Consider the following 12721-nt stretch of genomic DNA (forward strand, 5'->3'; position numbering starts at 1 on the left):
TCAAAAAAAAAAAAAAAAAAAAAAAGCTTAAGCTTCATCCTATATCCATTCACAGACGAAAAATAAAGCTGGTCTACTTTCTGTTTTAAGACACAAAGTGATGGTGAAAGTAAAGTGTGTAGCCAGTTTTGACAAATTCTGGCAGTTCTACTAAAGGTTAAATATGACTTAGCAATTCCATTCCGAAGTATATAGGCAAGAGAAATAAGAACATATGTTTACATAATAACTTGTTCATGAATGTTCACAGCATTATTTCTAATAGTTAAAAAGAGGAAATAATCCAAATGTCTTTAACAGATGAATGAACAGAATGAGGCAATAGCCATAAATAAAAAGAAATGAAGTTCTGATACGTGCTAGAATACTGATGAACCTTGAAAACATTATATGCTGAGTGAAAAAAGCCAGTCACAAAAGGCCACATTATGTATGATTCCATATACATGAAATGTCCAGGACAGGAAAATCCTTAAAGAAAGTAAATTAGTGGTTGCCTAGGGCTGCACAGGATGGGGAAAAATGGCAGGTGACTGCTAAGGTAGGGGGGTGATTTTTGGGATGATTTAGTATTCTAAAATTGATTGTGGTCATGGTTCTACAACTTTGAATACATCAAAAAACAGTGAAATGCAAACTTTAAATAGGTAAATTGTATTACTGGTATTTCAACTATGTATTTCAATAAACCTATTATTTAAAAAACACCTTCCCTTTACTAACCATAGTATTTCTCTCCCATTGGACTGACCAAGTTAGTTATTTTTCCTATTCATAGACTTAGAACTACAGGGACCCAGAAACCTTTAGTCCTGTACCTTCTCATTTTAGACTTGTAAAAACTGAAGCCTTAATAAGATTTATCTATACAACATGGATAGAAGGCGGGATCAGAAATCAGATCTTTCTGGAATTCAACTACCCACATTCTCTTCCACTTCACCAACTGTTTCAATCAACCTCCACTTCTTTCCATTCAACATTTTACTGCTTCACTTTACCCCTTTTCTCCCTTCACACTGTTCAAGTATATCTCCTGAGTAAACAATTTCTTTTCTTCTCTTTAATCCAATATGCATTTTTTTTTTTTTTTGAGACAAGTTCTCACTCTGTTGCCCAGGGTCTCACTCTGTTGCCCAGGCTGGAGTACAGTGGCACAATCATGGCTCAATGCAAACTCAACTTCCCAGGCTCAAGCAATCCTCCTACCTCAGCCTCCTTTGGAGTAGTTGGGACTACAGGTATGCACCACCACAACTGACTAATTTTTGTAGATACGGGGTTTTGCCATGTTGCCCAGGGTGGTCTCGAACTCCTGAGCTCAAGCAATTCACCCACTTCAGCCCCCAAAAGTGCTGGGATTACAGACGTGAGCCACTGCACCCAGCCAAGATCTGCTTTCTGTATCTAAAATTTTCTTTTACTATTTGGTCAAGCCAGTAAACTAACTCTCTTCTCTGGTAAACCCTTTCAATTACAAATTTCTGCTGAAGGATTCTTCCCTAAAGGTAACTACATTATATCAGGGTTCGACAGCAGAAAATACACTGCCAGGTAAAACCCACTCTGGTTTACTGTGTTATAGTTAAATGCCAACAGTTCAATTAAATGCTCTTAAGAAATCTCAAAATACATATACCACAAGGAAGACAGATACTTTAAATCTAACAAGTGTGCTTTTTAATTATGCATACTGTTCCCTTCATACCTTGAAGTAGTCATCTTGGGTAACAACAGTGTTTCTCAGTCTGTTCTCTGGATTGAATAGACAAGATACCACCGTTTGTATGCTTCGGTCCACAGATTTCTGAAACATAGAAGTTTTCAGTAATGTAAAGACGATTCTCTTTCACTCACTCTGAATAAGGGTTTTGTTTTTTTTTTTTTGATGGTTTAATGAACATATTACTTTATTTATAAAGATGTACAAAAATGCTAAAAGAGGCTGGGAGTGGTGGCTCATGCCTGTAATCCCAGCACTTTGGGAGGCCAACGCAGGAGAATCACCTGAGGTCAGGAGTTCAAGATCAGCCTAACAAGGCAAAACCCCATCTCTACTAAAAAAAAAATACAAAAATTAGCTGGGCGTGGTGGCAGGCACCTGTAATCCCAACTACTCAGGAGGCTGAGGCAGGGAGAATTGCTTGAACCCAGGAAGTGGAAATTGCAGTGAACCAAGATCACACCACTGCACTCCAGCCTGGGAAAAACAGCGAGACCATGTCTCGCAAAAAAAAAAAAGAAAAAAAAGGAATTCACAAAAATGCGATTCATAATTCTTACCACGTTATCACTCAGTATGCAAGTTTTCTGACAAAGATTTTAGAACCTTAATGACAGAATACTGGTGTAAAAAGCTGAATTTGTTAAATCCCTAAGTGAACTCCAATGTTTCAAGAAAAAATACTAAGGACAAAACCTGACAATTATACTATAAGCTATTTTAATATTTATTTGCATTTTAAAATCGAGTATCAAATCAAGGAATTCACACTCCAACGGGACTTCTTCAGTGTTATACATATTACCAGCACATCAACTACTTCTACACTCCCACTCATTTACATATATGATTCAAGAGTGAAAGTATTACTATAGAGATTTGCTCTATTGATAAAGAAACAACCCTGCCTAATTCAGTATTTGAATAATTACTACTAACTTCACCACTGCTGGGAACTACTGCCACATATAATGTTATATAGAGAATGCCACAAGTAATGTGTTTCACTGTTTAAGTAAATATCAAAACTGTTGTAAAAGAAAAGGTACATATAATTCGTACTAATTCCCCTTTTGAAGAGTAGAATTCTTGAGGAAACCCTCCCATAACATTCTGCCAAATCATATTAACATAACATTTACTGAAGTATGGTTTTTAAAAATTAGTGGAACTGGAATATAGAAAAGGACTGCTGAATCAGAAACTTTATGTATACATTGAAAATTTGGGGTATCTGAAATTTCACCCACCTTTAACTGCTGAATAATAGGTAATTATTTAACCTCTATAATTTATGGCTCCCATCTTTAAATTCGGGCAAAAATGCTTACTTCTCAAAAAACCATTATTAAAACTAGAAAAAAAAAATATGAAATATATATAAACAAAATTAGATGTTTGCCTTTTGTGGGCCATTTCCAGAGGGTGGAGTAGCTTCATGAACTGAGCATTCATTTGGCACAACTTCAGCTCCTGGATCAACTTCATTACAGTGGTAGTTAACAGCTGAATAAGCCTATATTTTAAATAATGAAAGTGTAATTAAACAGATATACAGATATGTTTAAAAGCCACTTATTCTTCAAAAAGGTGAGCTGGTATCCAAAGTTTCAATGTAGGTTGTGTTGAAATTCAATTACATTATTTCAGAAACTTTGTTTTAAATGAACAGTTGAAATACAGTAAGGCAGCCTTCTGTTTTAAAATGTCTTCTAGGTATCAAGATAATCAGAAGTACAAGGACTCTAAGAAACTAACGTAGTAAGGAAGTGTTTGTTAACACTTACTATATCCTTCAAATCTCCAATCCTGATGAAAGACAGCAGCTTTGGTGTTTTAGATGTAATACTCTTGTTTTATTCCTATTCTTATTTAACAATAATTAACAGCAAAACATTTCTGTTCCTCTTCAACAATTTTTTTTATGGCTGGTAAAGCCAGAAGCAGATTCTAGGCAGACACATGCTAATTCTAAATCCACATTAATACTGCCTTTCTTGAATTACATAGTCTATCAACAAGTAACTGAACACTTACTATCTAGACCAGTCATTGCTTAAGCACACAAAAACCTGAGAGAAAAAGGCACTGTTGCTCCCATGGAAGTTTCTAATTGGGTTAAAAAGAAAGTAACAAAATGTAACACATTAATATAAAGAACTATTTAAAAATATAGGCACATATGACATGGGAAAAAATCAAGAAATATAAACACAAAAAAAATAAAGAACAGGAATTATATGTTTGGGTAATTCACTTTACCGGAGGTACAACATAGCTCCTTTGCTCCCCAACAGGCCACTGTGGCGGCATCTTAAAAAAAAAAAGGAAATCAAAATTATTCAAATATTCCTACACATTTTCAAAAACACATGAGAAAACAATATTGAAGTACTTTTCATGCTGGCTCCTTTGTTGTTATAGGAAACAGAATCGAAAAAAGAAGTACTTTATGATTCTAATCCCTGATGTTCTTGTTGTTACTTCTATATGTAAAAACTCACCTTTTCCCCAATTTTCAGGAGTTGGCATTGTGGAAATCTCAGAGATATTAGTTGCTTCAATTTATTACCATAGATATGATTATGGGTTATATATACAGTCATATCTATGTAAAGAGACTCACAGAACTATTATTGTGAAGCAGCCAGCTAAAATAGAAATAGAATTTGAATTATGTACTCTAAGAATTGGATAATTTATTTCACTCTATCTCCCTAAAAAATTGATGAAAGTCAGTCTGGCTGTTTCAGCTATTTGACAGCAAAAATGAAAAAACACATGCTGAAATACAGAAGGGTACACCGAATCTCATAAAACTGTTGTAAAGTTATTGCTAAGTATATTCCTGCCAAAATATTATTCCATTACTTCTAAATAATACAGAGGTCTTAATTCTAGACTAATTTTTTTCTTAAATTTTAGGTACATTTCACTAGTTTAAAATGACAGTATAAACAAGTTAAAGGCCTCAATAAAATCTGAAAGTAAATCATTTTACTCCCTCTTAAATTACCTGATAATTATATACAGGCAACTGATATCCAGTGATGACCTGAACGGGTGAATTTGGGTAAGTAGGATATGCCTGAAAATAAAGTTTACAGAAAGAACGAATTAATAAGATAAAACTTTTTTAAAAATTAGAAAGAAATATTATTCCCAACATAACAAAAATACGAAAACTTTTAAAATATTATTTTTCTATATACAACAATGCAGAATTCTAAATGACTGACTGACTTTATGAAGAAAGAAGTATTATCTGTCAAGTGTTACCCTTTGGGTGGGGAGGGGGAACAAATGACAAAAGAAGTGACTATTTCAACAGGCAAAGTTTATCTTATTTATACTGTGTATAATCCCACCCAGATGTTATTTCTTACACTGATGATAAGGCTCTATTAAGACAGATTTCAATGTAAGTTAAATTAATACATTTGCTATTTCTTTGTCAAAATACTTCTAGACAGTTTTGTATTTGACAATATTATAGGGTAATATGTAGTCCTCCTACAGATGTTATGGCTTTTTCTGTACTTCATTTCAAAAACCTAAGAGCTGTATATAATCCAAAACTGGACGAGACAGTATAATGTCTTATATTTTTCAATAAATAGCTATTGATTGAAAATATATAGGTGGCAGCATACATGAATACACCCAGATTCAGTAATGGCTCACAGTAAATGTTAGAAACAAATAGGGCTTTTTTTTTCTAGCCATTGTTCACAGAAGGAGAAAGAAGAAAAGGTATACCCTACACATTTCAAGTACATGGAAAATGTCAACGAATAAGAGACACTGAAGAACTATTTCACTATTATTTTCCAGCAAAGAAAATGTCTTTTAAACTAAGACACAAGTAACATGAACTAAGAAGAAAATAAATGTTATTTATCATCAATAAGTGATAGCATGTCAAATCCTACTTTAAATATCAAAGTAACCAGGATCAGAGAAATTATATGCCAGAAACTCACAGGATTTATATAGTAAAACACATCAGAAATCTACCCATTCCAGAACCAGAATATATCCAGAAGTCAGCAATTTATATGAGGTGGCATCTGGAAATCACTGCAGATAAAAGAATAGCTAGCTGATTTGCTAACCTTAGAGAAGAATAAAGTAGACAGACACATAACGAGAGCTGCTTTCAAATACTTCAGGAACTAGCTACATGGGGGGAAAAAGGAAGAGATTTCTTCATGTGTTTACAGAGGTCATTTCTAAGATAAAGACAAAGTATACAGCAGATCTTTAGCTCATATCAAGAACAACACTAAGAAATTTCTAACAAAATAAATTTCCCATTACTCAAAGTATTCAAACAGGGATGCTACTACCACTTACATGAAACTGGGTATAATTCCAGAGGGCACAATGACTACAATAAACAAGAGAATAGGAACGTAAGCAATTCTTACCTGAACATACTGAGTTATAGGATTCATTGTGGTTGGGGGCTGCATGTAAGTTTCAGTGTTTGGATTAGTCCAGACATTCTGAAACTGTGGTGGAGGAGGATGATTAAAAACCAAAGGACGTGGCTGCACATGATAAGCACCTTTTTAAAAAGCAAAAATAAAAAGCCTATTTTTAGTTCTTAGAAAAGCTACATGTGTCAACAAGAACAATTTCTCTTTGTACTCACATAAATTTTGTTTCCTGATTGCAGGGCCCAGCTTCAGCTTTTTACCATGGAAATTTATCTGTGACTGAAAATAAAACAGTAACAAAACTAGAATCAATTTTCAAGTCTTTACTTCCAAGACTTGGGTGAACACCTAAAATCTTCTAAAGTTCTTATTGTCATAGAAGATCAGTGATAACTACACACCAAATTAAAATTTGTCATCATGAAACTACCTCCCTTACTTCTCTATCAGTGCCAAGAGGCATCAAGTGAAAGTTGATCAAAACCTTTTTATCACCCTGCCCTGTCTCCAACCCTTCCTGTCTGTAGTTCATGAAGCTAGGTGCCCAGTCAAAAATAAACAGGTTCTAACACATCATGTGAGATTCCTCCAAGTTTGGATTTTAAACATAAAGTGTATCTTCTTCCAAATTTTATACAAGACTGAGTATATCACTCAACACTAAACACTGTACCAATAAAACAAACGAGATTTTTCTATTAGATTACTTACTTCTACTATCTTCTGCACATCCACGTCATTAAAAAATGAAACAAATCCATAGCTATAAAGGCAGATAAATGAAGTATAAAATCACCATCATACAGTACATGGTTCAGAACTTCTACAATACACAGAAGTGATAACTAAAAGATGAATAATACACTACGGTATTTAAGATGTACATGATAGATCCTCTACAAATACTGCTTTTTCTTAATCTGAACTATGTCAAAATGTGCTAAGATTAGTGTGAAAACTTTATTGATTGCCAAGTAATTCATATCTGTGAACCTGAATTTTACTTACTATCTAAGACAAGGTGGTTAAAATTTAAGATACCGTGCAATGTATGAAGAAAACAACTCTTTGAGAAAACTGATTCATTCATTTGTATGAAATGAAGATTGAAGGTATTAAAAAACAAACATTAGAAAAATTATTAAAGAGCTGGCAATAAACTTTTATCCTCTACATGAAAGAAATTAACACAGCAACAAATTTCATTTATGTAAGCATCAGAATACCAGTTTTGAAGTCTTCTCTGATACTCTATACGTGGCTAGAGTTCAGATATTTTTGATAAAACTACTCACCCTTTGGACACACCAGTTCGATCAGTGATTATCTTCACTTCTTTCACTGAACCGTATCTAGCAAAGAAGCTTCTAATCTCAGTTTCATCCATCTATGGAAAAGAATTGAACTTGAAGAGTAAAAATTCATTCAAAAATTTCAATTTTATTAAAAGAAGGTTTGATGATGTGAAAATTTCTCCCCCTTTTGTCCCCAAATGACCAGTGGCTCTTTGTCAAAGATATTTTTAGTACCTATGGGACAAACATAAAACCAATTCTAAACCTCCATGAAGTACAAAAAAACCTTAAGTTTGTAACAGGGCCCAAATCCCATTATTCATAACGTATTGTAATGTAAAAATGAGGTATGAATACAATACCCTAACATCAATTCCTCCAACAAAAACAGTGTTTGGCATGATTTTGCCTTCTGGTAAAACATAGCCTTGGCTGGTTGCAGCTGATGAGGACTGGGTGCTGGCTTCTCTGGAGATGGTTGAGTTTGGAGTTTCAGGATTTGCAGCAGACTGTAATTTGGAAAGCAGACATCATAATTAGATATACAGGAAAAACCCATACATAATGGGAAATACAACTTTTGTTTTCTAAGTATAAAGTATTTTATATAAATTACTTTCATTGTAAGTTAGTTCAGGCTCAGGATTTAAACTCATCAGAGTAGATCAGCATGGAATTTTAACAAAAGGATATAGTACTTTCTTTTTTTTGAGACAGAGTCTCACCCTTGTCACCCAGCCTGGAATGCAATGGCGTGATCTCGGCTCACTGCAACCTCCATCTCCCGGGTTCAAGTGATTCTCTTGCCTCAGCCTCCTGAGTAGCTGGGATTACCGGCGCCTGACAACACACCTGGCTAATTTCCTATCTTTAGTAGAGATGGGGTTTCTCCATGTTGGCCAGGCTGGTCTCCAACTCACGACCTCAGGTGATCCACCCGACTTGGCCTCCCGAAATGCTGGGATTACAGGCATGAGCCACCGCACCCAACCAGGATACAGTACTTTCTTAAACCCAGTATTGCTCATTACCAAGTCTTGTATAATGCTATGGAAGAATACTTAGTATTTGTGAAAATACTATGTGAATTAGTTTTAAAAACCCCCAAAATCAGAAAGTTCAGATTTGTAAAAATTAACATTAAAATCATCCTGTTCTACATTCATAAACAACTTTTCATTTTACTGAGTACACTAATAAAAAGGATGACAAATCTTAAAAAAAAAACTCCAAAAAGCCACAGCAAAAAGAAAATAAGCCTCAAAGTTTTAAACCAATTTGTCTTGCTTTGCCTTTTTCACCAAAATTAACATGAATTTTTACAATTTTAACACTCCCTGTGTTAGCATGCCTGCTTCACTTTAGAAATGGATCATGGAGACATTATTTGCTCACGTCATAGTTCCTCCAAAAAAACGGGTTATAATCCTCATCCCTAATGCTAGGGTGTTCAAAGTATCTTTTGAAATAACATTTTTCTTCCTGAGTAACACCAAATCAGTCCCACTGATAATTCTAATTTTCACAGTAGGCAGATATAAATGATACCATCTTTATTTTCAGATAAAGAAACACACACATATAACTCATTATTTTTCTGGATTTTGATCAGAACTGTCTTTATTCTTTCTGCTGTAGACTCTAAGGCTAATGTAAAATTTTCTCAAGTAGAATTTGTAAGTAATATATATGTCGGAGAAGCAATATAGCATAGTGGAACAAAAATTAATTTAGTCAGGAGGACTAGGTTTATGTCCCTTACAGGTAAGTGGTTATAGGTCACTTACTTGCCAGCTGTGTATCTCTGGCCAATTGCTTTCAGAATGAAATGAGATATCATTTGTGAATTCATTTCGTAAAGTATAAAGTGGTATGCCAATGTAAGTTAGTATCCTGTTATTCGAATTTATTTTCAGTAGATTTTTTTTCAAGTTTCTTTTTTGGCTTTACTATTTTAGCTGACTTATTTTGAAGATACTTTTAATTAAGAACTAATTGAAACATCAGGAAACTATGAGACATCATTAATTTAAAAATCATTGGTGAAGTGCCCGTTGACTACAAAAGGTAACTACAAAAGGCTGCAAAAGAGAAAGCTATTCCACACATACCTGTTTGAAAGAAAACAAAAGACAAAAGAGAGCAACTGTATATCTGTTTGAAAGGCACGGTAATTTTATAGGAATTAGTAAGAAAGTAGACTTCCTGCTTTGTTAATTAGATGACAGAAGTTACTGATTCTACACAGCTTTACTAGAGATGAAATCTAAGTTGTCAAATCAATTAAAGCTGAGTTTATTGCTTTTCTCTATTTGCGCTTACACTTGCTATTTTGGGTTTGTAACTAAATAATTCCCAATTCTTTCCTTTAATAGTGGTGTTTCATGACAATGATGGGGAAGAAAAATTTAAAAACTATTTCTAAAGTTTTTCCTTTCTAAAAATGTCTTATGTTATCGTTTTTCTAAATGACATTAAGCTGCATATCTTGAACTATAAGGAACTTGATGAGATTTCCCCTCCCTATAGACAATTCACCAATCCTTTCTCAGTTCATTCAGACAAACAGAGTAAAACAAAACAAAATAAATTCTGAAATTCTTGTAGTTTCTTTTCTCCTTTTCAATTCCCCCTTGATTTGTGGATGAACTTTGAATATATTTCTCTTTGATAAACAAGCTATATATATAGTATTGTCTCTGCACCATAGTGTTTGGATGTATTTTAATTTAGAAGTATAACATCTGGCAGAAAACAGATTATAAGAAGTTATGATAATGCACTGATTCTCAACTGGGGAAGATTTTTGAGCCCCAGGGGCATTTAACAATGTTGAGAGACTGGCTGTTACACCTGAGGTGTATTCCTGGCATCTGACGGGCTGAAGGCCAGGGATACTACTGCACATCCTACAATGCAAAGACAGCTTCCTACAACAACGAATTATTTGGTCCAAAATTTGAATAGGGTGTGGTTAAGAAACCCTGTGACAGTGCCACAAGAATTGAGGAGGAAAATTATTGTTTGGGAAGGATCTGATTTCCATTGTTCAGTAAAGTAAGTCTTTTCAGGACCTCAGTTTCCTTGCTTGAAAATGAATGCTTGGAAAAGATCTCTGGTCTCTTCTAATTCTCATACTCGATACAAGAGTAAAACGGGTACTTGGAGACGACAGTAGTTTGGTAAAGAGGAAAAGAGGCATTTGACATTATAGGAAGTCTGACTTGGCTTGTATCTTACAAACTGGCTGCCTGCTTAACTGGAATCGTAAATATAAAATTCATTGAATTATTTTAACAGTGTAATAACATCTTACATTAAGGAGACAACATTATGTCCTAGTCCTCAGCCAGCAGGTGGCGCTCAAAGCTAACAAAGTAAGCAATGTACTTGATTTTTACCATGGCTTGATTAGCAGGGATTGTTAAATTCCTACTGTATTTACACATAATTAAAGTGTATATATAAAAATCCACAATCAACAGATAACGTTTGGTGAAACTATGGCCAAAAATATAAATGAATGCTTAGGATAAGCAAAAGCTTAATTTTAAAGAAAGTACCATCGTAACTGTCAATAGCATCCTGAAAACAAACTGCATTAAAGAAGTAATTTTCTTAATCATACCTTCAAGTGAGTTGGTGAATTCTGAAATGAGAAATGCTGGAACAGTAAACAGGGGTGAGCTTCAAGACCATCATGTACACAACTGTCCTTGTTATTTATAGCAAACATATTCCTTGTTACATTTGGACAACCAAGTGACAAAGACAGCTAAAAGCTGGAAAAAATTATTTAAACTCCTGGGATGTCAGCTTCTTTGAGAGTATTATCTAATTCAATTACTATGTGAACATGTAAGCAAATTGAGATTTACATAAACTGACCAGGAAAAGGCTATAATTTGTAGTTATCAAAGTTACATTCACACCAATAGAAAGAAGAGAATAAAGAGAATGCTAAAATTAAGAAAATATGACATGAAAATCAGAATCAAAACTTTTAAGTAAATCCAAGAGTAGAGTCTTGGGGAGCTGGAGGTGGGGAGGATGAAATTCAAGCAATAAACAATCCTGGCAAAACTAAGCAAGAAAAAGCAAGAAAGCAAAAAGATACATGAGACCTGAGAAATGGGTTATGACCACAGATTATAAAACAATGCTATGCATAAACTCTATTGGAATAAATTTGGAAATCAACGACATGACAAACTTGTAGAGAAATTTAAATGTTTACAAAACAATCTTGACAAAGAACACCCAATGATACCTGGCTCAGTTTCCCTGGGAATTCTTTCAACTTGTAAAGAAATAGATAACTTAGGTGTATGTGTGTGTGTCAGAGAGAGGTGCACACACCAGACACCGGAAACAAAGATAGAAGACAGAAGAAGAGATTAAGAAATTTAAACACTTTTCTTCAATTTTCAAAGACGAAAAAAATATTTCTCAACGCATTTTACAAAGCTAACAGCATATAAGTAACAAAGTCTCATCAAGATGAGCCATCCCTGCCCTCAGCACAAATGCAAAATTCCAGCAGTATATATATAGTTTACACTGGGAATGCAAGAATACTTCATAGGATATTGTTACTTTAATTCGCCATTGAAAAAGCATTTGATAAAATACAGCATTCATTTTTAAATTATTTAAAAATCCAAGTAAAACAGAAATAGAGGTATCTTATTTTCTATCAATCTAATTTTGCCCTATCATTAAGCTTAAAGTGAAATACTTGAGTCATCTCCACTGAAATTAGGAGTAAGGGCACCTCCTTATTAATACTACATATTTTTTCCACTACGTATGACAAAGGTGAACATTAATACAGTTTTTATGAATAAAAAAATTAAAAAGGAAATTTAAAAAGCTAATGATCAACTTCATCGATGATTTCAAAAAGTGCACATCAACATAGTAAAATATTTTCCAGCTCTTAGGTTGACGATTTAAAAAAATCCCAATAACTTTCATTGGGAAGGGTGTGAAAAAGAGATCACTGTCCACACCATCAATGGGAAAATACTGATACATGCTTTACCAAGAGCAGCTTGGAAAAGATGTATCACAGTTTGATAGGCAGGAATACTCATCACGATACTAAAGAGGGGAGTAACTTAAAATTGTTACCAAAGGGGCAAAACGCTTTCACCCAGCAATTCCACTTACAGCAATTCACCTCAAGGAATTAATAATACAAGCGTGCCAAGATATTTACACAAGGATATTCATAGCATTTTTTTTTTTTTTTTTTTTTT

General features: G+C 34.0%; 1 protein-coding gene across 1 annotated transcript in view; it reads right to left on the minus strand.

Moving 5' to 3' along the window:
* DAZL (deleted in azoospermia-like) overlaps window positions 1-12721 on the minus strand; it is an 18951-nt gene that overhangs the window by 3876 nt on the left and 2354 nt on the right. The window contains exons 2-10 of the mRNA XM_011933712.1: window positions 7823-7969; window positions 7461-7552; window positions 6877-6928; window positions 6381-6444; window positions 6154-6293; window positions 4740-4811; window positions 3986-4036; window positions 3126-3239; window positions 1709-1807 (exon numbers count right to left, since the gene is read on the minus strand). Of these exons, the coding sequence (XP_011789102.1) occupies window positions 1709-1807; window positions 3126-3239; window positions 3986-4036; window positions 4740-4811; window positions 6154-6293; window positions 6381-6444; window positions 6877-6928; window positions 7461-7552; window positions 7823-7969 (831 nt within the window). The remainder of the gene's footprint in view (window positions 1-1708; window positions 1808-3125; window positions 3240-3985; window positions 4037-4739; window positions 4812-6153; window positions 6294-6380; window positions 6445-6876; window positions 6929-7460; window positions 7553-7822; window positions 7970-12721) is intronic.

The sequence above is a fragment of the Colobus angolensis genome, unplaced genomic scaffold (genome assembly GCF_000951035.1).
Source record: "Colobus angolensis palliatus isolate OR3802 unplaced genomic scaffold, Cang.pa_1.0 Scaffold129, whole genome shotgun sequence".
NCBI lineage: Eukaryota > Metazoa > Chordata > Mammalia > Primates > Cercopithecidae > Colobus > Colobus angolensis.